A 24960-nucleotide genomic window follows, 5' to 3' on the forward strand; every position below is an offset into this window, starting at 1 on the left:
AATAATGACTATCAAATCATCTTGGATCTAAGATATATTCTTCTACTCATCGATAGGTATTTAATACACCGTATCAAAAGTCAATTGTTGCTTGAAGCTCGGTAGCCGAGCTTAAAAAATAAACTAAACAATCAATAACTTAAATAAAAACTTTTGAATAGTTTAATAACTTAAATGAAAACTTGAGAACACTTCAATAATTATTTTATAATATTTCAAATTTAAATAACTAAAATATAAATTTACTAATAACAGTTTATTTATTTATTTTATTAAAATTAAAGAGGAAAATAAAAGAAAAGGACAAAAATGAAAATCTATTGGCTTTAGATTTGGTATGTACTTTACGACCTTTTTTTCTAGTTTGAATCACTTCTATAGTATTCTTCGTTCAAGCTTGGTTTAAACCAATATATATATATAAAAGAAATAAACTTTAAATGATCTTTTGTTTCAGATTTAAGCTTCCTTATATACCAATTAACAGTCTTTGGGGCTCTTTTCTTTCTTTTTGGGTGTTTAGCGGAAAAAAAACTTTTTCAAATTCCTAATACAAAGAGACAAATCTGGGTTTTTACGGATTTGTCTTAAATCTTTTGCTTCTTATTCAGATTTGAACTTTACCCATTCCCCAATCCCTGTTTGCCAGCCAAGAAAATCTAGGGAAAATGAAATTGAAGGTTCAAATCTTTGATTCAAATCTGGGTTCTTTACGTTCCTAATAATTGGATTTTCTGAAACTATGTTCTCTTCTCTGGGAGTTTAGATTACGTTCCAGGTAACACAAAGAAAGTCCTTTTTTTCCTTTTAATTATATTTGTCTTACTTTAATTTGTTTTTAAATGTGATTTTGGTTTTGTATTTTGTGATATATATTTGGATTTTTTTGGAATGTAGGGAGAATTGGGTGTTAAGTTCAACATCCAAGAACTAACTATTTTGATGAGCTAAGGATGGCGTTCAAATCTAAGATAAAATGGGTTGCATTATTTGTGTTGACTTTATCTTTGGGATCATTGACCGTTCATCTTTCGTTAACAAAGTTTTCAAGTATGAATTTAGTCCAGTATAGCGCAAAAGAAGCTTTAAGCCATGATTTTCCATATATTGGATCCCCTGTAAGTTCTTTTCGGGGTTCAGTTTATGAATGCTTTATGTTCATATGTTTTCATTTATGAGATGTTGATTTCATCATCACTGGTTTCTTCTTTTATGTTGAAGGTTGGCAGAAATAAGAGGTTATGGGGTGCTGTGAGGTCTTTAGAGTCTTTGCAGCCATATGCAAACCCGAGAAACGGATATCCAGGTAAATGATTTCGGTTAGACTACCTAATTATGTATTTATGCTTCTATAATACCAAGTTTACATTAGGTTGCCATGCATTTCATTAGTAGATGTGTCGAATTGGTACTATTTTTAAATGAAGTAATGCAAGGATTTATATCGTTGTATGGGTGATGATAACAGTCTAATTAGAATTGCCTTGAATTATAAGAGATGTGTCAAAACGATAAGATTTTAAAATGAAATAATGAGGATTTATATTGTTGTATAGTGATGGTAGCTGTCTAATTAGAATTGCCCTGCATTTATCTGAATGACAATTCATGCTCGATAGAAGCTAGAAAGATGATGATCTGTGCAATTTCAAAAAAATGTTATAGAACTATTAATCTTTGAAGTAGTGTCATATTTTATAGTTCCTGAGTTAAAGTTGGTAGATTCGCATTTGGCTTGTGAAGGACACATAAGTATGCCCACAAAAAGTTTAGATTTGTGGCAAAAGCGGCAAATTAATAGGCGTAAGTGATCTTAAGTATTTGCTGAGATTACGATTTGTTTTGTAATTTTTAAGATAACTGTTATAGGTTTTCTATAAGAAAAACGAAAGCTTGAGATCTCTATGATACGTGAGAAATAGAAAAGAACTATTTGGGTAAAAACCGGTGTATTCTTGATTTTTGCTAATGAAGTTTACCAGAACTGCAATCTTCTGTTTACTTTCCGGTTAAACAAAACCGGTACTTGTTGTTTGGTTTTGTCCTTGTTGCTTGATAATTCTTTTAGCCTGTTGCTAAGTAATTGATCGTCTCTCTTTGAACAGTTCCAGGTAAAACTAGTAATGGTTTCATCTATGCAAAAATATTTGGTGGATTCGAGAAGATAAGATCTTCGGTACGACTATTAGATGCTTTAAAGTTGTTTTTATTACTATTCTTTGTTGGTTGTTCATGACCTTTTTTGTTAAATTTCTAGATATGTGATCTTGTCACCATATCCAGGCTTCTAAATGCTACTCTTGTAATTCCAGAGATACAAGAAAGTACTCGTTCAAAAGGCATAAGGTATAGTTCCCAAATGTATTTCTTATAGATTCAATTTCAGGCCATATACGATATTATATCTTACGCCCGTCATTGCTATACAGTTATAAATTCAAGAGTTTTTCCTATCTTTACGATGAGGAACAGTTCATTGCTTCACTTAAAAATGATGTGAATATCATAAAAAGCTTGCCCGAGTATTTTAAGTCTGCGAGAAGAAGGAGCGAGTTCCCTACTTTCAAGCCCAAAAGTTCTGCTTCTCCAAATTATTATGTCAAAGAAATTTTGCCTAGCTTAAAGAAAGCGAAGGTTGTTGGGTTGATTATTATGGACGGAGGGTGTCTGCAGGTAGATCGAAGTCTTATAGTTGTACATAATATATTTATCATAACTGCAAAAGAAAAAAGTTTGATCATGTGTAAATATTCTCTTGAAGTGCAAAAATTGCTTTTGGAAACGCATGTCCTGTTCAGATATACATAATTCCTATAAATATATATGTTCTCGCTAAATTAAACGAATATCTCTATTCTTGTTTACGTTATTTATCTCTTTCTCTCTCTCTATTCATGCATGTTAAGACACGTTCAATGTGTCATTATTTTCGTGAGGGATCATAGGAACTGGGGAATGATGTTTTCTAGGAGAAAGAGAGATCAAATTTTTTTTTGGAGAAAACATTTGTTAATTTTGGTTAGAAGTTGCCTGTTCATATTGGATTCGGGACCATAATTTTACGTTGCAAAATGATTTTAATTGACAGTCCAATAATCAATTTTTTGTTTCATGTGATTTCCATGCTTAAGAGTCTTAGCAGTGATTGCATCACTGTCTCTAGTACAAAAAATTCCTCTACTTTATATCTATTGTTTGAATCAGTTTCATATTCATTTGACCTCCCTCATCGTGATTTTTCTCATCATTCCAAGTTAGTGTGTACTTAGCTCAGCGGGAACTTCATTGCTTCTTGTTTAAAGCAACTTTCTAGCTCTCGGGTCTAATTTATTCTAGCCCTCTTGTGGCTGCTGAGAGCAATTTTGCATGATGTTTATGTGTTAATATTCATTTATCAAATATATTTGCTGTTTCTTGCAATTTAAGTTCTTTCTAATTTAATGACCAACTATAAGATTAACATTGAAGTACTAACTGTACACCTTTCAGCCGATTCTTCCTCCTATCCTGTCTGAGTTTCAGAGGCTTAGATGCAGAGTTGCCTTTCACTCTCTCCAGCTTCGTCCTGAAATTCAGATCCTTGGCCTCCGGATGGTGGAAAGGTATAATTTCCATTTGCCTTTCTGCTAAAGTCTTAGGACACAGGAGTACGATTGTAAAATATATGAAGTTATCCATTGCTTGATCAAGATTTATCCGAGTCCTTACGCCACTTATCTTCTGTCTGTTTTTATTGAATCCGAACTTTCTAATCTACCTGCAGACTACGAGCATGGGGACAACCTTTCCTAGCATATCATCCGGGTTTGGTGAGGGACACCTTGGCATATCACGGATGTGCTGAGCTTTTCCAGGTCAGCTGTTTATGCTGTTTTTTTTTTACGTGCACCACTGTAATAGAGCATAAGTTGCATGTTTTCTTTACCCCCCCTTAACGTATATAAGATATTCAACATTTGACATTCTTTCTTTTGAAGTATTTGCAACTTTTAACCAAAAAACAAAGAATTCAATTAACATGTTCGTCCGACTTTATATAGTTTTCATTACTTCATCTTGGTACTTTTTGCTGCTTTTAGGATGTTCATACAGAACTTATACAATATCGAAGGGAACAGATGATCAAGCAAGGAATCGTTAATGACGAATTAAGTGTTGAATCACATATCCGCAGAGAAAATGGTTCATGTCCTCTCATGCCTGAAGAGGTATGTTATGTGTAGAATTCACTGTTGCGCTTGAGAGTTTTGTTTTGCCTTTCATGTATTTAGTTTTGTATAATTCCTTGATAGTCCAATTAAATTCCTTGTTTCTTTCCTTGTTGCAAGCTTTTCGGATTGAAATTTATTACATCAAAGTTTACTTGTCCTAATTGTTGAGCTTTTATAAATTTTCGAACCCTGATAACAGGAGCAGACAATGGCATGAAGTGAACTCTCAAGTATAGTTTTCTTGGTTCTCGTTAATTTGTTTGGAAAGAAAGCTCAGTGATCCCTTAAGAAAGCAATCTTTCCAAGATCTGATTATTGATCTAAGCTAGAATTATTGGAAATGAGGGAAATTGCTTTTAAAACGAGAAATGCTAATTGCTCGCAATTTTATGATTTATTAATGTATTTTTGCAGCTGGCCATGGAATCACATACCTATTTAGTATAGAGGGAGAAATGGAACAGAAAATCTGAATTTATTCCAGTGATCGAATGCCGTTAAGAGTGTCTATGGTTACTGGGAATTTCATTGATGTTGTAGGGATGTTTGCAATGACGATGTTATTGGATTTTTGTGCTTCACTTACATTTGTTTATTTGTATTTTTGCAGGTCGGACTTCTTCTTCGTGCAATGGGCTATCCTTCTAACACAATTATATACGTGGCAGGTTCTCAAACTTTTGGCGGTCAACGTCTTCTGATCCCTCTACGCGCTATGTTTGCAAATGTAGTTGATCGCACTTCGTTGTGCAGCAAAACGGAATTGTCGGATTTGGTTGGTCCTGAAACACCTCTTCCACCTGATGTTTTTAAGATGCCTAATCCGAAAAGTGAAGAACAACTCAAAGAAGAGTGGAATAGAGCTGGTCCACGGCCTCGACCCCTTCCTCCACCTCCTGATAGGCCTGTATATCAACATGAAAAAGAAGGCTGGTACGCTTGGATTACCGAGAATGACAAAGAACCCAACCCTTCCCCAATGGATCTTAGGATGCAAGCTCACAGGTTACTTTGGGATGCCCTTGATTATATAGTCTCTGTGGAAGCAGATGCATTCTTTCCCGGTTTTCACAGTGATGGCAGCAGATGGCCTGATTTCTCAGGCTTGGTTATTGGACAGAGGTTGTACGAAAGGGCTTCTTCTCGGACATATCGACCAGACAGGTTTGATTAAAAATGCATGTCTTTTTGAATAATCCACATTTACTGTGTGAATATATTTGTATCTAACACCATCCATCTTATTTTCTTCAAACAGGAAAAAAATTGCTGAACTTTTCAACGTAATCCGTGATGACATGTTCCATCCGAAGCGTAGTTGGATACTATCAGCTAGAGAACATCTCAACAGAAGTTTGAGTGAAGAGGGCCTTATCAGACAGTCACTGTTGTCAAAGCCAACTTCCTTTCTGTCCCATCCGATTCCCGAATGCTCTTGTAGAATTTCTTCTGTTGAGATCACGAAACCTATAAAAGGCAAAGATGGCAGAATTTTATTCGGAGGTGAACCGGAATGCCCCAAATGGATGCAATCAGCTAGGGCTGAAAAGGCTAGAACCAATGAAACTGAACCAGCAGAAGACGAGAACGACGTGCCTGAACAGCTAGAACCAGATGTCATAAGTAGTTTAACTTCACTGATTGATCATGACGAAGAATGGGATCCAAACGACTAACTGGATTTATAGACAGTACGTTTCTATCTTCATATATATCATCAACGGGTGGGAATTCATTTGCTGGAGAACTTTCGACACGGAGAGTAGCAAGTAAACATCATTCTTTGATTTCCATAGTTACAGTCACTAATGTTTTTGAGGTGAATAAAGTAGTCAATTTATTTGTCTTTTTCTTTTATTTTATTTTTAGTAGATTCATAGAAACCAAAAGAATTATTCCAATGTCTTTATACATCAAATAGTTGTTCTAACATGAGAAGGGTGAAAAGATTCAAGTCATAGATTTTGTCATTGGAGAAGCTGAAAGTCATTGCTGTAATTTTTCTTTTAGTATTTCTCACTGTGCTTCTTCAACTGGGTTCTTTTATCCTATTATTATTGTTTTTCTTTTTGGGGTTTAAAATGATGTAAATTTGCAGAGGTTGTTAATGAGATAGTTTTGTTATGACAATATTTTATACTGTGATTAGTTGGATTTTTTTTTTGTTGTTGTCGTCGTCTTCTTTTTTAGTTTGGGTGATTTAAGGCAAATTTAAAAGCTAGTTTTAATGAAAATTTTCATTTGTGTTCTGAGGGACATGGAATTAAATTTTCATGTCAAAATTTATGTGTAAGAGGTGATTTTTTAAAAAAAAAAGAAAAAATTCACAAGCTAGAGTTCAAATACAGACGTTTTTTAAAGAAAAATATGTGACATTCTTGCCACCATTTTAATCTTGCTTGAGAAATTTCATCACCGATTTAACTTTGTGGGATTCTTAAACTACACTAGTATATGAAATAGTTTACTTTCAAAATATATATTTAAATTGACATTTTAATAAAATTTTCAAAATTTCAGTTTTATCTTTTTATGTATTAATATATATTTATATCGTGTACCATTATCGAGTTTTTTAGGGTAAAAAGAAAATTCGATTAAACCATTGGAGTAATGATTAAAAAATTTTGCAAAACATACGTACAAAAGACTTGCATTACTGGATTGATATCAAGTCCAGGTGTGCATGGATTTATGGTTTGGCTCATGCTAGATTTGAAGTGTTTTGTAGCGAATTTGGTTTTATGGTTTGACTATAGATAGAGATGGTATTAGTATGTAATTGACAAAATCACAAATACGTACACCACAATTTAATAAACACACCAAGTTAAATTTTAATATATGATTAAAAAGGTAAACTTAATATTTTACCATAAAAATGAAAATTGAAAACACATCTATATTGCAAATCAACCACGAACCATGATATCAAAACAACATAATATTTTTCAAACTTCCATCACCACAGTAATCAAACCAAACAAGGACAATCGGAGTTCGTAATATAGACCTCAAATTATTCACATCAACGGCCGACATAACAATATAATTGATGGAATTCCTATGATGTGTATGCATATAAAGATTATATATAACAAATTGAAGACACAATCTAAGCACCTTTGTTACTGCTCCAGGGCTTGATCACCGCAACGACGATAATTACAACAATTAGGAGAAGGATGATAATAGCAATGCACATCCACTTCCTAGAGTTCTTCTGCAAGCTCTTAGCTCTTTGGAGAGCGGTATTCCCTGACTGCACGTGATCTACTGCACTTGAGACCTGAGAATTTGAAATGATGAACAGAACAGTTTAATTGCGCGGCTTACAGGTCACCAAGGACAACTTTACTGCTAGTCAGATATAGAATTCATGAAGAGTTCAATTACCTGAGATTCTATGTTGTCAAGCATGTCTCCTTGTGCATCAACCAGAACCGCCATGTCCAAAAATATCTGCATAAGATACGTTGTTAATTATTGATTCCAAAATTATAGCATAAATGCATTTTAAGTGAGATAATTCTTTGTTCAAAAGCATTCAAGATTCGACGAGTAAGTGCTACTCGTAATAAATTGGTGTATTGACATAGGACAAAGATCTCAAAAGAAAATGATCATTAAACAAAGTTCTTATGGGTAGTATATGTGCTTTTCAACATGACATACAAAAGCAATGAAGCTTAGGTATAAGCTTCAAGAAGTTTTGAAAACATAGGCACAGCCCTGAATTTAATTTTGATATTTTGATCATCTTGATCAAATTGATGCAACCTCAAGGCGACAAACTAATTAAGTACCTGTTGTAGATCAAGAAGCTTTTTCTCCAAATCTCTAACTGCTTCATGGCGCTCATGAATTTCAGATACGGTGTCCATTATCTGCAAACATACCAAACATTAGTTTAACCATACCCAATTTCTAATAACTTATCTTCCATGAAATCAGTCCCACTACCAACAAGGTCAGTATCACTACAGCTTGAGATGAGGGAAAAGAGAATACTGAAATCCAATACTCAAGCTATCAAATGAAAGTTTATTTTTAAAAATTGAAAATGGCTTTAGGGATGAAATACAAATATTAGCTTCCTGAAATTGCTTAAGAAAAATACTATTATTATGAAGGAAGAAAAAGGAAATTTAAGACAAACCCGGCCTCGTCCCTGCTCCTGAATTGCTTTCTGGAATATTTGTTCACTATCTCCAGTATCAATCAATTTTTCAATTGTCTGTACATTGTTGAACAGTCAGATACGTACCAAACATGATAGAGAATAATTCATAATATCAGGAGAGAAGTAAATCATACCTCTTCATCAGGCCTAGTGCCCGTCACTGGAAATCATAATAACCAGAGAAGATGAATATTAGCTCCATATCAGTACCATATTATAGCAATTAATAAAGAGTACCAGGTAAGATCTTAACCTGTGAAAACACGTCTCTCAACAACATCCCGATACTCTTGATGGATGGTTTCCCTCAGAGTCTGCAATTAGTTAATACAAAGAACAGAGAGGTTAAGAATGAAGGAGACATAGATGGAGCAATTAAATAACATCTTAAGATATCTATATCTGACCTACCTGAAATTCAGCCATTTTGTCCCTCAACTTCTTTTTCACAGCACTGCAAGAAGACACATAAAATATGATAAAATTCTACAAGCCCCAAAGCTAGAAATAGGTTTTTATTAGACGGGTGGTGCATCGCAATCATTAACAAATTGGATAATACAACACTATACTATGGTTAAGAATTAAATACAGCTCTAATCATGAACCAAAATCACAACCAATGTATTTTTCAAGAAACATAGTACAAAAGCAAGCTTCATTAACTTGTAGCCAGCATTCGCTCCATATGCCCATTGAAGCAAGGAGATAAATATGCTTTAGATATAATATGCTAACAACACATGCTCCAATATTTGCAGAAAGCCATATATAACTTCTTTTTAAGTATCAAGAAAATATGGTAGTGGCCCTGAATCCTTAAAACCTGCCAGATTTTGTCAAACTAAACATGTCAAGGAAAATGCAATATACCCGACTTCTGTTAAGCTTAATTTAGTTCCACATTAATGGTAATTAACTAAAACAGCTTTAATTGTATATTTAAAAGGAATATGGAGCAATAGAAAAAGGATGGTATATTACAGAGTTGTTGACGTCCTTGACCGGTCTACACCTGTTCCTTTTCCGCATCCAGGCTTCTGCCTATTCGCTAAATTCTACCCAACATCAAGAAAAAGAAATAAGCAACCTGTGAGATACGAATGAACAAAATAAAAGCAGTCAGTAACTTACCTCTCGGTCCAATTCGTCAATTTTCCCCTTTACAAAACGAGATATTTTTCCAACTTCATCAACATCTTTTTCCATTCGCTGCTTAATAGCTACAGATGATAATAGCATCCGTCATAAGCAATGTCATTAAAGGAATAGATACAAATGCAAGTCTCATCATGGTTTTTCTTTTCCTGCATCTTTAGTGAAACTAGGAATGTAAGAAAACATGCAACAAACTATTGCTTACATTTCATGGCAGGAGCCTTAGTCACTGCTTTTGATTCCTCATGTGCATCCTACATAGAAATGCATCATAAGAACATCTTAATCAGTACTCAATATTGTTACTTAGAAGATTCATCATTAACAAATCATCTAACAAATTATGTTAAGCAAGTTTGAACAGATAAGCTTGGGCATGAATTCATTAAACAAGAAAAGAAAATATTAAACAAAATTACACTGGAATTTAACAAGCATAGACTCCTTCAAAATCTCAAGTTTTAGATCTTACAGTCAGAGAGAGAGAGAGTAGGATCTTAATGCTTTCCTGATGCAGACTTAGAAAATCATGGGACCAATACAAAATATGAACAACTTTAAAATCTAGAGGGCGAAAGACCAACTACATTCAAGATGTAGAAAAGATGCTAGCTCTTCTTTAATCTAGTCTAGTGCTTCCATAAGGAGGGCTAAAAAAGAGTAAGAAATCCTCAAATTTTCAGTCATTTTCAGAAGAATTATATTGAAAATTTCCTAAAATCCATAGTAGTGAACAAAACAGTAAAGACAGATTGTGAAGCTTTGGTATTATACAAGGATAGGAAAAGGTATTAAATCAGATACCTGAAGCTTTTTGAGTAGCTTGTCCAGCTTCTCATATTGTTTATCTATCTCTTGAACCTGGCAAAGACAAAGAATTGTGTGAGAACAAAGATTCAAGCTACATTATACCAATACGATGAACTTAAGTCTTCTAGAATAAATGTTATGAGAAGAAACACAAAAGGGACAAATAAAGTTGAAACTACATTTTATATACTTCTTAGCTTTCAATGAACAATTACGTCAAGAAGTCCAGAGCACCTTTTTAAAGAAATTTTGAAGGCCTAGTTCATCTGCATTTGCTTGAGCTCCTAATTCGATATCCCCACCATGAGATCCTTGACCTTGACCTCTAGGGATCTCAAATGAATCCTGCAACAAATACAAAACAAGTAAGCAAAACTAAATTCAATCAAGCTACTGTAATAATTACTAAGCATAACTCAAGAAAGATAAAATCATCTGATCATCCTAAACAAACCAAGAATTTACAGAGATAGCCATCTAAGAATACCCTAATTATAACAAAAAACAAATTTATAGACAGCAAAGCGAAATTACAAAAAAAAAAAAAACAGTGATTTTTTTACAAGGTTAAGCCATAATTCTAGTGATCTAGTCCCCCAATTTTCTAAAAGAAATTTCTAAATAGATCTGAATTCTGCTTGATTAAATTATTACAGCATTAAGCTCACTAGTGTCCTAAATAATAAGATTCAGCATTCAAAATTTTCAATTCACTTAAGTTTCCTCCATTTTCGCAGAATCCAAGCAGAAGAAACCAAACTAAATCCCCGAAATATAATCTTGTTTTCCACTTCAATCACGATCAAATTTTTTTTTTATACAAAATGCAGCTATCTTAGTAACAATTATAAAAAAGAAAGAAAAACTTAGATCCAAACAAAAACAAATACAGCCAAAAACAAACAAATCTGTATAAAAAAATTTCGAAAACAAAAACGTTACCGATAGAAGGTCGTTCATTGTGGAAAGATGAATAAAGGCTAGACGAAGCTTCAAAGATAAGAAACCAAAAACTGAAAAGAAAAAAGAAACCTAAAGAAAGCAAATTATCAAGAGATCTAAAAAAAACACTAAACAAAAATGTGATTAATTTTAATACTAAACATTCACTATAGGTCTATTTCTAGGGTTCCAAGGGCCTTTTTTCTTCAGTGATTTTCCAGAGAGAAAAGGAAGAGAAAATAAGGAGAGAGAGATCTGTTTGGGAGTTGGGAAAGTGTGTGAAGCAGCTAATACTCAGAAAACGTGAAGGGAATGATTGAGTGCGATGAGTTGTAGGGGAATGATTTAAATCAAAGGACGGTGGGAATTGGTGGGTCCCGTTTGATTAACGGCAACTAATTGTCAGGTTTTAGGGTGGGTTTGATGTTTTAAATATTGTTTTTCGAAGGGAACACGTTGTATACTGCTGTATTGTTATTTGTTTACACTGTTTTTTCTTTTCATTTTTTTGGCTTTTCCCTTCGGGCGGCGGAAACTGGAAACCTTTGTCTTTCTTTGTCTAAAATTTTATCAATGGACTCAATTGCCCTTGTTTTTTTACATCTATATATTTAGAATTTAAAAGTCTCAATTAGAAGCGTACATGGTCTCATCAGATTGAAGCTCGATTCTTACAAAATTTCAAGTCCAAATTTAGTCTACTCCAAATTGCTTAAAAAAACTTATATTATTATTTAAAAATAAAAAAATATATTTTTTATTAATATTTATATATTTTATAATTAATTTTAAATAAATAATTTTATTTGCATTTAAATTGATTTATTGACAAAAACTCTTTATTCAAATTCAATCTAAATTGAATCAGATTAATTGAATTGAATGAATTACTCGATATAAAGATAACTCTAATATTAATGGATAATTTCATTCGACATAAATTAAGAACTCAACCCCATAACCTCATCCGTGTAACTCACATACAACCTTGCAATATCATTCTTCAAGTTCTTTATTTGTGACTTACAGTTACTCCCCAATGAATTTTTCCATTGTAAGTGTTGATCTGCACAATTAGATAATTTAGTGTCCAGATGAACATTTAATCTATTTGACCAAGCACCAGTAACAACATCATAGAAACCTCCCTCACTTAGCCATGTGTTTTCGAACCTGACCGCACAACTAATTTAACAAGAGAATGGTTCGACGTAGAACTAACAAGATTATAGAACCTCAAGTCCAAGCCATATTAACAAAAGCTCTATTCAGACATTCCATAACAAACGAGTCAAACCCTCTCCCTCGCTCCCAAGTAAATGCCCTCGCTCCCAAGTAAATGCAGAGCCAATGAGAGTGAACAAGCTCTTCAGAACTAAAGCTGCACGAGGATTACCCAGCCCTTGACAGTTCCAAGCATACATTTCATTGTTTTTGGCGGCTCCGATACAGTAGAATGGGCTGAGTCACCCGAGGCAGCAGTACGCTGGACAACAGTAACATGACCTTGGACCGCGACAGATTTCCTACTCTCCTCTCTGGGCCTTTTTTTCTGTTCTTCAATCTCCATAATGGAGTTATTGCTGGCCTGGCTCCCACTCTCCTCAGGCCTGACACCAGCACCCACAACAGGCCCACTTGCTAAAGACCTGCTAGACCCTACATTATCCTCCTTTTGCAACGTTACTGCTAGCTGTCTTGGATAATTAACACAGCGATTATCTATGCGAGATTTGCTCCCAGACCCATCAGGTTGCTGAGTTTTTGCCGAAAAATCCTCCCCAAAATTACTTCCGAAATCACGCCTCTATTAAGTAGATTGCAGTTGATTCCTCCGTCGGATTTCAGCTCTTATTTCCTCCAGCCAACACCAAACAACCACCACATCCGGAGCATCCAATAATTTGTAACAAATGGAATCACTATGGCCAATTATGCCATACAAATAGCATATAAGGATCCCTCTCGTAACTAAAAGTCACTTCATAAAACAATGAATCCTACTTTCGTAACTTATTTTTTTTATTAAAGGTTGTCGAATATCCAATCAGACTCGGATTCGCATAAAGTTGTTTAGAATATTCCATTTACTAGTATCATAATCTAAAAAATTCCCCATAACATTATCTAAATTTTTAGGGAGTGCTTCCAAGACAAATCCCAATAGGAGATCATACACTTAGGACAATCTGCATAGAAAAAATTAACTGCCTTCAGATCCTTGCCTTACGCCAACTTATAAACAAACAAAAGGCAATTGTTAAATGACCAACAACCTTTAAAAATCTTTTTTCCCAAATCAACCACATGAAAGAATTCAATCAGATACAAACCATTACCAATTGGCTTTATACTACCACCAATTGGTCTCCACAAAGAAACAGTATTCTCTCCGTGGCCGAAAAATTGATCATCCTTTCCCCAATAACTTTCCAACAAGACGCAACTTATAACCAATGTCGACATTGTTAAGATACTTTGGCTCAACTATCAGTTCCACATCTTCATTCTCTTTAAGTGAAAGATTCTCCATCTTTCTCTCCATTGCAAACAAAGAGGAACAGACAGCTTGAAAGAAAAAAAAAAAGACGAGCAAGATCTTTGACTAAGCAAGACCAATCATGCACTAGGGCAAAAAACCCTTGAACTCATAGAAAGAGAGGCAAGACTAGTATGTTTAATAAATTCTGTTTTTTTGGGAACTCAATTCAACATTTAATTCCAGAGACCCATTCTGGAAGAAGATCAGTTGAAAGTATCAAGGTCCTCAAGAGTTAAAATTTTTCTTTGGTTTGCATCATCTAAACAAAAGTTGCTAATTAATGCAGAGTGTGTTCGACGAGGAATTGATCAGAATAGTTCCTGTTCTGTTTGTGGCGAAGAAACAGAGGATACTCTTCATATCCTTGGAGGCATATTATTCCAGATAATCAACATTTCAGATTTTTGCTGGGACTCTAGATGATTGGTTTAATACTAATATTTGATTGTCATGCGAGGCTATCTACAAGAGTAATTTGGTCTTGCCTGTTTGGACTCATTATTTGGAGGATCTGGAAAAATAAGAATTTGTTTATTTTCCAAGGAATAACTTGGTTGGCACCGGAGATCATCAATGTTTCTTGTAGTTTGGCTCAACAGTATGAATTAAGCCATTGTGACTACCAGTGTACTTCTCACTCTTCTGACTCCTGCATAACTTTAGGGGGAATGCGGTGCATTTATTCACTGGTGGAGCAATGGCGAATGATAATGGGCATGCCTCTGTTGGTAGCATGTTGTTGATCATTATGGGAATTGATCTTGGGGTTTACTTGCTATTTCGGACGATGCATTGTATTTAAGGCTGAATTATGAGACATTTTAGATGGTCTTTTAGTCCTACTCAATAAAGGATTCAAAAGGGTAATAATCCAATTAGATAATCTACTGATCGAAGTCTTACGGGATAAGGCGATAATAGACTCAAGAATCACGGTATTCAAAAAGATTCAACGAATTATGAGAATTGAAGGACAATGGCTGATTAAGTACATTCTTAGAGAGAATAATTTAGTAGATAACTACTTGGCTAAGTTGAACTTAGCATGGACGTCAAGTTTACAGGTTTTTAACGAATCACAAAATGAAATTTTGAAGATTCTGCAACAAGAGAAAGCTAATGAAACTTTTGCTCAATTTGCTTTGATATAATTATTTTATCTTATATCTTTTTCACCAAAACAAAATTATGAATCAAGCAATGCCCACCCTTTAAAAAAATCCAAATCAAATTAACAATATTCGTTGAAACAGATTTATGTTTCTTTACTTAAAAATTGATTCTACTTTTTATTGAAAAAGGAAGACTTGTTGGATGAAAGCAAGCAAAGTATCATCTGTGGTCCAATCACTTTAGAAAATAGTGACTTACTAGCTTTTAACTTTAAAACTACTGTGTAGCAAGATAGTAAAAATAAGTAAATCATTGAATTAGTATTATCGATTTCATTAGAATAATCAGTAAAATTGTTGATTCAACAATAATTTTAAATTAGATTAAAATAATAGATAGAATTAATTGGATTGAGGATTAATCTAAGATGGGTTCAGTTAGATGGTGCGTTTATCTATAATTAGTATAAAAATAATAGTGGTGATAAAATTAGATACAATAATATAAGACAGAAAATATCGCACCACACCACATCGCTTATCTGAACTTACCTTAAATATAAGCTCGAAACAAGACATCAGAGTAATTAATTCGTGAATCGGTTTGATTTGATTAATTTTTTATTTTAAATATTTTTATATCATTTTAGTAATTCGTGTGTCAGAATCTGGTTGATTAATTATGATATAGCCGATAGCGTGTATTTCATACTTAAACAATCAAAGTGACAGATAGTGTTGATTGCGTGTCACACCATACCGACTTTGAATCTTTGTGGTTAATACAATTTAATACCAAACTTCTCTCCCTATATAGCAGTGTCTACATCTCCGCAGACCTAAACAAACATCTTGCGATATCTAGTGAGCTCCAAGCTTTTCTTACTTCACTTTTGTCTTCAAAAACATTAAAAAAAAAAAATCAAAACTTGAGAAACAGAGCCCTGCTTCTGCCTATCTTAGCAAATTCAAAGGTACATAACATGCCTAAATTTCTTTTATATGTATATGTGTTTGGTTTTGAATAGTTTAAGATTGTTCTTTTTCTTTATGGTTGTTCATATATATATATGTTTGATTTTATTGATTTATTTTATATGTATTCTTTTCTACCTTTTAATGGAAAATGGAGTCTGGGTTTTGCTTGGTTTACAAAATGATGTAGAGAAGAACCTCCATGAAAGAAAAAAGAAGATCATCAAATTTAGATATTCTTTTCTTAGTAAGCAAAGCATTTATTCTTTTTCTTCTTCTTTGTATTTCTCTGTCTCCTATTTGTTCAAATATTTATGTTTTAATTCATATTTGAATATGTGGATGGATAGGTGATTTTAACGACAAGAAAATATTTTTATTAAACATACTTTTTAAATTTTTTGCATTGAAAATAAGAAAAATAGGGAGTTTATTGGTAGGCAAAATGGAACTGGTATCTGTCAAAGGTAAGTTGGATAATTTGTATTTTCTTACATGTTGAGTGGTATGATAAGATTTGTGTTTCTTTAAGACTATCTTCGTGTTGATTAATATATTAATTAAGATATATGAACTGTTTAATATCAGATTAGATTACGTGTTTTTGAATAATTGATTCTTGATTTGTTGAATATAGTTCATCAACTTTGTTGGGTGGATATTAATTTTGCTTGTATGTTGTTTGTTTATATTCATATCTTATGTTTCTTTTAGGGAATTTGAAGAAAAATCGAGAGAAGTTTAAGTTGGAGCTTGAATTTGTGACAAGGTCTTGGTCTCTAATGATGCAAGATACATATGAACCCGTGGTTCACGGAGAAGAAAAGATCAAGAAGGAAGAACTGCATTTCAAAGTCAAGTCGAAGAGTATGGAGCCAGATCATGACAAGGAAGAGATGATCAAGGTCGAGCTTGAATTGAAGACTAAATCGGTCGAGAAGGTGAAACCAAAGCATATGGAGGAGGAGGATGAGAAACATAAAGAGAAGGATGAGGAGAAATCGAAAGAGACAATGGAAGATGAAAAGAAGAAGAAAGAAGAAGTTGAGGGGAAGAATAAGGACGAAGAGTGTAAAAATGATGTAGCAGAAAAGCTCGAGGTTAGTGAAGTTGGTGAGACAACGAATAAAGAAGAGAAAAAGAAAGACAAGGATCCAGAGGTGGTAGAAGAAGATGCCAATGTTGAGACGGAAGAGAAGAAAAACAAAAAGAAGGATAAGAAAAAAGACGAGGTAGAAAAATTTGAAAAGAAGAAGAAAAAGAAAGACAAGGAAAAGGAAATGGAGCACGAGGTTGAAGAAGAGGAAGGGACGGGAAAGAAGAAAAAGGATAAAGAGAAAAAGAAGGAAAAGAAGTCAGATAATGAGGATGAACAAAAGAAGGACAAGAAGAAGAGGGATAAGGAGAAAAAGAAAGAAGAGAAGTCGGATAAAGAGGATGATGTAGAAGATGCCAAAGAGAAGGAGAAGAAGAAGAAGAAGAAGAAGAAAGATAATAAGGATAAGGAGAAAAAGAAAGACAAGAAGTGTGATAAAGAGGATGAGGAAGAGGAGGAGAAGAAGAAGAAGAAAGATAAGAAGGATAAGGAGAAAAAGAAAGAAAAGAAGTCGGATAAAGAGGATGATGTAGAAGATGCCAAAGAGGAGAAGGAGAAGGAGAAGGAGAAGGAGAAGAAGAAGAAGAAAGATAACAAGGATAAGGAGAAAAAGAAAGATAAGAAGTGCGATAAAGAGGATGATGTAGAAGATGCCGAAGAGGAGGAGAAGAAGAAGAAAGATAAGAAGGATAAGGAGAAAAAGAAAGAAAAGAAGTCGGATAAAGAGCATGGAGTAGAAGATGACAAAGAGGAGAAAAAGAAGAAAAAGAAAGAGAAGAAGGATAAGGAGAAAAAGAAAGAGAAGAAGCACGAGGATGAAGAGGACAAGGAAGAAGTAAGTGAAGAGTTAGAAGAGAAGAACAATAAGAATAAAGACAGAGAGAGGAAGTCGAAATGGAAGGAAGAAGAAGAAGAAGAGAAGAGCAAGAAGAAAGAAACCGATGAGAATGAGGAGAAGAAACACGGAGACAGGGCAAACAATGTGAAACCCGAGACTGCTATAGGCTCTAGGGAACTTCAACTAGAAGATATCGAGAAAGAATCGGACAGTGGAGAGAAGGAAGAGAACAAGCAGAACGGTAAATCAAAAGAAGGAAAAGAGAAAAACAAGAAATGTGAGAAGAAAACAAAAGAAGGGAATGCCAAAAGCAAAGATCTAAGCAAAGTGAAACAGAAGTTAGAGAAAATCAATAGCAAAATTGATGCTCTGCTTGAGAAAAAAGCAGATATTTTGATGCAGATTAAAGAAGCTGAGGAGAAGAATAGTGAAGCTGCTGACAAATGATGAATAATACACACACACACACACACACACACATATATATATATGCATGTATGAAACACTCTGTCTAAGGTCATACACTCTGATATGAATAAGATAGCTGCCAATTTACAGTATAGTATTTGTGGAGTTAAATATGATAATAATGAAAAGTTCCAGTTAGTATTGATGGTATTGTTGCTATGACTGTCTATATTTATACACATATATATAATAAGTTAGCATGTTTTACGATTGTTATACAAGATCTATGCATGGTTGATGTTGAAGGCATAACAGGAGCTCAACTACTTGTGCAAAACCTTGCAGACTTTTGGGTTTGGTCATTGCTATGTGTCATTTTATTTTTATAATTCAATGAAGAGTAGGTTTTTGAATAATTTCCGATAAATAGTGGATGTCATGTAAACTATAATTGAATTTGAAAAATAAAGATTGTTTTGACATGACGATAAAATGACTTCAAATAATAATTATAATTTGAAGTCATTTTTGTCAATAAATAATCGAACTTGATTATTTAAAAATAAAGTTAGAGCAGTCTTTAAGTATGTTCATGATTGAGTATAAAATTAAAAAACATTGTTAAATTTTCACTAACTAAATAAAACTCATAACATTCAAGTTTAGAATGTAAATATATACTAAAATTTAAAAATAATGTTGGATATGGACGTGTACAAGCAGGCTTACTTAAATTTGAATTTGGTTATTTAAAACAAGATTATAGCATAGCTTTAAGTAGGTTCAATAACTAAGTCTATAACTGTAGATAAATTGTTAAAAATCAACTAGCTAAATGAAACTTATAGTACTCATGTTCTGGATGTGAATGTTATGTTCATATATTTGTACTATTTTCAAGATTTTATATTCCATATGTTTATATATGGATCAAACATAAGTGTTGGAAAAAATTAATTTGTCTTCACAGAAACTTATGAAACTGAAATACTTCCTTCTCCACTCAAATTAAATAATAAAAAGAAGCTCGATTAGATTTACGAGCATCTCAAATGAAATATTATGATACTCAAATTCATTTTGCTTGATAACTAGAGTTGGCACGAGGAATCACATGCCAAAGTCAAACAAAGGAAACCTATAAAAGCAGAGAAGGGATGACTTACAAAGGGAGGACAGCATATGTATGCTACCAAACTAAAACATAAATCAAGGCTTAGATTTTAAAAAAGGAATATATTCTCTTTAATTTCCATAAGAAACCAAAAAAGAAACCTTTTTATCTTCAATATAAGCTTCTTAGTGTAGCATATATATATATATATATATATATATATATATATATATACACGCAGATTAGTGAAAGAGTCTTGCTCTCATTACTTTAATTCATAAACCAAATAGTTCTATTTCAATTCCTTCCAAAAATGTCCCATTCCTACCAAGATGTTGAGCCTGAGTTCCAATACCACAAAGGAGAAACTCATGACATTATTGAGTTTCAAGTGAAAGGTAATAATATATTCATTTTACAAACTCGGGTTTTAATTCGATTGTTACATTGACCTTTTAATAGGTAGTATTGAATTTCAACATTTATAATACCTTTTTTGTTTCATACGATTATGTTGATCTATATGTAAATTGTTTTGGTTTTAAATTTGCTAGATTTTAAAAAAGATCAGCTCAGAGTTCATTTTAGCAGTAAAGGGGTTTTAACGGTTTCCGGTGAACGCCCTCAAGAGGGAGGTAAAAGGATTCGATTCCGCAAAGATATCAATTTTCCTAAAGACTGTGAACCGAATGAGATCCGCGCGAAATTAAGTTCCGGTGTTCTTTTCATCACAATACCTAAGAAAGACGCCCCGCAACCTCCTCAACGGGATTCACTTAAGCAAGTGCAACAACAAGACAATGGAAAACTCAAACAAGGGGGAAGTTCAAGTGAAGAGGCTAAAGGAGCAATGGCTACACCAAATGAAAATGCTGCAATGCCTAAGCCTGAATCCAAATCTTTTATTTCGGGGCTTAAAATGGAGAAAAAGACAGCATTAAAGGTTGTCGCCAATGTTACAGTTGTGTCATTGGTGTTTGTTGTGTTGTTTTATGTGTATAAAATTTATGCACCTGTGATTATGCATGTTTAGAAACGCCAAATCCTTGTCCATTTGTTTCCAGAAATTTAATTATCAAATAATTTTCAATTCAACATTGTCTTTTGAAATTTGAGTTAATATTTAACTATAAATGCATGTATCAATAAGTTGCTTTGTATAAATATAATGAAATAAATACTTGACGTGTAAAATTCAATAAAAATTTAAATTTTGAATTAAATAATTGAGTTAATCGAGTTCATTGAATTATTCGGATCAACTTGAATAAAAATTAAAATTTTCGGTTTAACACGAATATGAATTACACAATTCAAGTTATTTGAAAATCCGAATAAGAAAAGTAAAACCACGTTGTTTTGATAAATGTTTACCCATTAAGTTAAAAATAAAACCATTATATTGTTTATATAGTTTAATAATCTTGTACTTTGTCTACCAGTTAAGTAATCGGGCAATGTAAACGCAACATTAAGTATAAATAATAGGATTGTTAACTCAACTGGACTTGACTTGATTTGAAAAAAATTTCAAATTGAGTTCAGTTGCTAAAGTAAGATTCGTCAACTCGAAATTTTTTATTCAATTCGACTCGACTCGATTGAATACTCACCGTTAGTACTTGTATTATAAAATTAGAATTAATTTAATTTGTTCAAAATAAATGAAGCAATATAGTTAATGTGGTATTAAAAATACGTAAAATAATATAGTAATCTCCTTAACTATTTCCATTAATAAACTTTTGTGAAAGATAATGTGATGAAAAGCATAATATGTAAATACAATTGTGAAAAATATCTATATGTATCTATCATCAATTTATTCAATTTCAAAACCAAAAAATTAAAAGCAATATTAGGTAGTATTTTATAATAACTATCAATTTTAAAAAAATATGTCCAAATTAATAATTATCAATTTACTAAAAAATAAATGTCCAAAATTTAAAAAATAAAAATTCTAAAAATATTTAAACAAATTTTTGAATTTTAATTTTATGAAAATTTTAAATTTTATAAGGTTTAAATCTTTTTAGAATTTTTAGAGGACTAACTTGCCTTGTATCTTGGACATCTTAGATATTTTGTTCCAAATATAATTAGACCCATTCAGTGGTCGGGTTTGATAAAAAATATTAAGTCTGAAAAATAAATTTAGGTAAAAAAGTTAACCTCGTTTGAAATATGAGTTAGATTCGGACTTAACATTTACGGCCCCAGCTTAGCTCAGCTCAACCCAATTCATTTTCTAATTTTGTAATATGTTAGATTATGTTATTTTATATACTATGTAATTTATAACACATAAAAATAAAAATAAATTTATTAAAAAATTGTTAAGTTGACAATAAAAGAATTTATTAAGTGAAAAAAGTATAAAAATATTAAATATTAAATTAAAAATAATATGAGTGAACTTAAAATAAAATTGGATTAATAATCTAGATAAATTTAAATAAAATTTTAAATTCGGTATTTCAAAAATCAAATTTAAATAAATATAAAATATGGTAATATTATGGTTAATTCCGGATTTCTTCCCACCCGAACCGAGCACTTATAAATATAATCAATAATGGCATAGAGAATCTATCTTGGTAATGAAGAGGATTAAGAATATCTCAAAAACAAAAAAGGCCAGAAGGTTTAAGAAAAGTAAGGAATAAGAAGCAAAACAGTTCCTTCATCCATGGAGTACTGAAAAACTAAAATAAACCCAATCTTCTAAAGCTAATAAGGAATCAATTTCACACACCCATATATATATATATATATATATATCCCTAATTAACCCTGGAAAAAGAACATAAGGAGAAGAAGCAATAAGATGCAGGCTTCCAAGGAAACATCTTATGAAGATTTTGAGCCTTTGTGCAAATGGAGAAGGGATCAAAACTGTGACAAGCTTGAAGTCCATCTTCAAGGTATATTTACACAATAAATACATACATATATATATATATATTATATCCATTAGTGATCTTAAAATGAGAAAAAATTACTGATTACTGTAGGATTCAAAAGGCAGCAATTGAAAGTTGAGATTCACAGTTCTGGGATCTTGGAAATTTATGGAGAACGTCTAATGGAAGAAGGTAAATCGAAAAGAATAATAAGCAGATTCAGGAAAGAATTCCCAGTTTCAGAAGATTATCAACGAACCCAAATTCATGCAAAGTTCTATAACGGCATTCTTCATCTGGTAATGCCTAAACAAATTCCCACCATTTCTGCTGCTGGTGATGAGAATAATGATGGTAAAGCTTCAAGTAGTGGCACGTCATATCTAACTTGTTTAATGAAGAATAAAAATATAGCTTTGGAAATCATGATATTAGCAATTTCTTTGGCAATTGTTGGGGCTTATGTAAAGAAATATTGTCAATGTTCTTTGGAATAAAAGTTGTACTTAATTTGTAATTTCAGCATCACATATATGTATCCATACAGTATGCTTAATCTACCTTGTCAAGAATAGAAACAATTAGGTAGCACTTTTAAGTACCACCAGGTGGCTTTAGACATGATTAAGGAGCTGACATATGTTTAGCCATGCAGCTCCTTGCTTTTATGAGATTAGCAATTTGTCATCTGTCTTACACACCCGTTTCTTGCTTTTATGCTAAATATGAATAAAGCATTTTATTAATCTAGAAAAACACTCGAAGATGGTCAGCTGTGAAGATGATGACGATTGATTAATCCGAGTCGTTGAAATCAACACTTTTATAAATTTCCACAACCCAAGCTCAAATAAGTGCTTCTCAAATGCATTCTTTAGATGAAAACCTACCTTTCAGTGTCACACATCTTTCAAGAATTTCCTATAATAAACAATATATTTATATTTTAAAATATGATATATATAGATGAAAAATTAAATAAAGACTTCAGTTACCAGCATTCGATTACGTATTTTTCGAGATGGAGACGAAGCAAAGCAGCAAAGGGGACTCCATCTTCATTTTGAAGGAAATATTTGCCGACTGATGCAAGGCCGTATGATCTTTGGGTGAGGGCATCTTGGTCGGTGATTTGGTTGCATGTTACGATGGAGTGAGTGGCTAAAAAGCCTGAGCATTCGATCAACAATGGAAGGGGTGTCTGGGTTATTGGTGGGGAGCTTAGAGACGATCTCGAAACCGACAGCGTACCAAAAGGAGTGCCGGCGGCTTTGGCTATGATCTCTAACAAGCCGAGATAAACGGCGACTTTCAAAGTGAAAGGGAGTGATGAAATGGAAGCTAAATGCATGGCTTGCAAAACGTCAGCTTCTTCTTCATGATTTGATGAACTGCAGAACAGTGAAGAATCATCCGTGGCGGTTGAATATGTTAGAGAAAGAAGATGAAGCTTTATTACCAAGTATATATGTTCAAAACAGCTGATCCGGTGTGAAAGAGAGGATCAAATAAGAAGACAAGCAATTTTCGTTGCGTTTGGAAAGATAATTTCAGGAAATTTGATTGATTATATAAAAAAACCCGATATTTTATGGGGTTTGAATGATCAAATTTTCTTCAAATAATTTTTAAAGAATTGTTTTAAAACTAGGTTGAAAAATGTAGGAATTAATGTTTTAGGTTGTTACTTAAAATAAATTTATTGTATTTGAATATGATTGAGAATATATAGATGAGGATGAAGTTTTGGAAGTCAATAGGTAGAATGTCACGCAACTTCACAATCAATTTTTAGTTTGATGGTACTATGATGAAGGATATGGAAATCAAGGAGTTCGAAATAAGAGTTATTAATGTCAGAGGTTGTAGGTGAAAGCGATACTTACTACTTGAGAATTTTGACGAGAAGCCATACGTATAATAAAATTTATTGTTTATAAAATAAACTAAAAAATAAAAAGATTAAATATGGTTTAATAAATAAAATGTCGAAAAATAGATATTCATTTATTTATAATTTTGTATGCATTTTATCAAAATAAATTTTAAATATTTAAATTTTAAGAAGTAAAATTAAATTGATAAAATATGTAAAGTTGAGGAGTAAATTTATTAATTTTTAGAATTAAGATTAAATTAGAGAGTTAAGTTTATTAATAATTAAAATAAAATTTATTAAAATGATAGAAACCACTATCAATAAAATATTCAAAAGAAAGGAGTGATTCGGTTCAATGATTTGCAAAATCTTAAATTATTGTTTAAAATTATAATATAACAAAATATTAATATTGTCTTAGGTTTGCATTTTGCAATCACTTATCAAGTTGCTTCCGAAATTTTTAATAGGTTTAAGTTTTTCCATCACCTGCGTTAAATCACGTGCATTAAATGATGATTATGGTGTTCATCGTTTCAAGTATGATTTGGATTTGAGCTTCATTAATTATGTTAATTATGTTTATTGTTCGGATTTTATTTTATTTTTATATTTTAAAGAAATTTAAAATCTTGATTGAAAAAATAGTTAAATTGAATAAAACCCTCAAATTAATAGAAAATACTTAGAACTCAAATTTCATCTAGCACCTTTTAATTAATTAATAAATTCCTTAAAAATGCAACCCTATTATAAATGGTTGCAGAATATCAGTCTTGATTAGGA

General features: G+C 32.5%; 5 protein-coding genes and 1 long non-coding RNA gene across 6 annotated transcripts; 4 read left to right on the forward strand and 2 right to left on the reverse strand.

Moving 5' to 3' along the window:
- The first annotated feature begins 395 nt into the window (after positions 1–395).
- LOC105792624 (protein EMBRYO SAC DEVELOPMENT ARREST 30) lies at positions 396–6374 on the forward strand. The gene is made up of 11 exons (XM_012621284.2): positions 396–778; positions 898–1118; positions 1222–1306; positions 2106–2176; positions 2258–2346; positions 2430–2673; positions 3490–3602; positions 3764–3854; positions 4080–4208; positions 4822–5375; positions 5470–6374. The coding sequence occupies exons 2-11, from the start codon at positions 954–956 to the stop codon at positions 5885–5887; spliced, it is 1959 nt and encodes a 652-aa protein (XP_012476738.2). The 5' UTR covers positions 396–778; positions 898–953; the 3' UTR covers positions 5888–6374.
- A 719-nt stretch (positions 6375–7093) lies between these two features.
- On the reverse strand, positions 7094–11622 carry LOC105792625 (syntaxin-132). Its single transcript, XM_012621286.2, has 13 exons — positions 11305–11622; positions 10597–10707; positions 10357–10413; positions 9758–9806; positions 9529–9617; positions 9379–9452; positions 8806–8848; positions 8648–8708; positions 8529–8554; positions 8371–8448; positions 8018–8098; positions 7608–7673; positions 7094–7500 (listed from the first exon to the last, which is right to left on the reverse strand). Exons 1-13 carry the CDS (start codon positions 11320–11322, stop codon positions 7327–7329), a joined length of 927 nt encoding a protein of 308 aa, XP_012476740.1. The 5' UTR covers positions 11323–11622; the 3' UTR covers positions 7094–7326.
- A 4146-nt stretch (positions 11623–15768) lies between these two features.
- LOC105792626 (uncharacterized) lies at positions 15769–18494 on the forward strand. The gene is made up of 2 exons (XM_012621288.2): positions 15769–15932; positions 16648–18494. Exon 2 carries the CDS (start codon positions 16716–16718, stop codon positions 18312–18314), a length of 1599 nt encoding a protein of 532 aa, XP_012476742.1. The 5' UTR covers positions 15769–15932; positions 16648–16715; the 3' UTR covers positions 18315–18494.
- A 1125-nt stretch (positions 18495–19619) lies between these two features.
- On the forward strand, positions 19620–20484 carry LOC105793723 (uncharacterized). Its single transcript, XM_012622569.2, has 2 exons — positions 19620–19787; positions 19944–20484. Exons 1-2 carry the CDS (start codon positions 19703–19705, stop codon positions 20420–20422), a joined length of 564 nt encoding a protein of 187 aa, XP_012478023.1. The 5' UTR covers positions 19620–19702; the 3' UTR covers positions 20423–20484.
- A 1686-nt stretch (positions 20485–22170) lies between these two features.
- On the forward strand, positions 22171–22855 carry LOC105792630 (inactive protein RESTRICTED TEV MOVEMENT 2). Its single transcript, XM_012621293.2, has 2 exons — positions 22171–22316; positions 22407–22855. The coding sequence occupies exons 1-2, from the start codon at positions 22220–22222 to the stop codon at positions 22790–22792; spliced, it is 483 nt and encodes a 160-aa protein (XP_012476747.1). The 5' UTR covers positions 22171–22219; the 3' UTR covers positions 22793–22855.
- Positions 22856–23021: 166 nt separating this feature from the next.
- Positions 23022–23525, reverse strand: LOC105792631 (uncharacterized). Its single transcript, XR_008198868.1, has 2 exons — positions 23291–23525; positions 23022–23216 (listed from the first exon to the last, which is right to left on the reverse strand). It is a non-coding gene; the product is annotated as an uncharacterized LOC105792631 (long non-coding RNA).
- Positions 23526–24960: the final 1435 nt, after the last annotated feature.

Source organism: Gossypium raimondii, chromosome 8 (assembly GCF_025698545.1).
Source record: "Gossypium raimondii isolate GPD5lz chromosome 8, ASM2569854v1, whole genome shotgun sequence".
Classification (NCBI taxonomy): Eukaryota; Viridiplantae; Streptophyta; class Magnoliopsida; order Malvales; family Malvaceae; genus Gossypium; species Gossypium raimondii.

What these genes read in the sequence shown, in the direction of transcription:
- LOC105792624 (XM_012621284.2), top strand. Translation starts at nt 954, where the DNA reads ATGGCGTTCAAATCTAAGATAAAATGGGTTGCATTATTTGTGTTGACT. An exon ending in TGGACGGAGGGTGTCTGCAG is followed by an intron (nt 2,674 to 3,489) that starts GTAGATCGAAGT and finishes TACACCTTTCAG; the next exon opens with CCGATTCTTCCTCCTATCCT. An exon ending in CGGACATATCGACCAGACAG is followed by an intron (nt 5,376 to 5,469) that starts GTTTGATTAAAA and finishes TTCTTCAAACAG; the next exon opens with GAAAAAAATTGCTGAACTTT.
- LOC105792625 (XM_012621286.2), bottom strand. An exon ending in AGCTACTCAAAAAGCTTCAG is followed by an intron (nt 9,807 to 10,356) that starts GTATCTGATTTA and finishes ATTTCTATGTAG; the next exon opens with GATGCACATGAGGAATCAAA. An exon ending in ACAAAATGGCTGAATTTCAG is followed by an intron (nt 8,709 to 8,805) that starts GTAGGTCAGATA and finishes AACTAATTGCAG; the next exon opens with ACTCTGAGGGAAACCATCCA.
- LOC105792626 (XM_012621288.2), top strand. Translation starts at nt 16,716, where the DNA reads ATGATGCAAGATACATATGAACCCGTGGTTCACGGAGAAGAAAAGATC.
- LOC105793723 (XM_012622569.2), top strand. Translation starts at nt 19,703, where the DNA reads ATGTCCCATTCCTACCAAGATGTTGAGCCTGAGTTCCAATACCACAAA. An exon ending in TATTGAGTTTCAAGTGAAAG is followed by an intron (nt 19,788 to 19,943) that starts GTAATAATATAT and finishes TAAATTTGCTAG; the next exon opens with ATTTTAAAAAAGATCAGCTC.
- LOC105792630 (XM_012621293.2), top strand. Translation starts at nt 22,220, where the DNA reads ATGCAGGCTTCCAAGGAAACATCTTATGAAGATTTTGAGCCTTTGTGC. An exon ending in GCTTGAAGTCCATCTTCAAG is followed by an intron (nt 22,317 to 22,406) that starts GTATATTTACAC and finishes TGATTACTGTAG; the next exon opens with GATTCAAAAGGCAGCAATTG.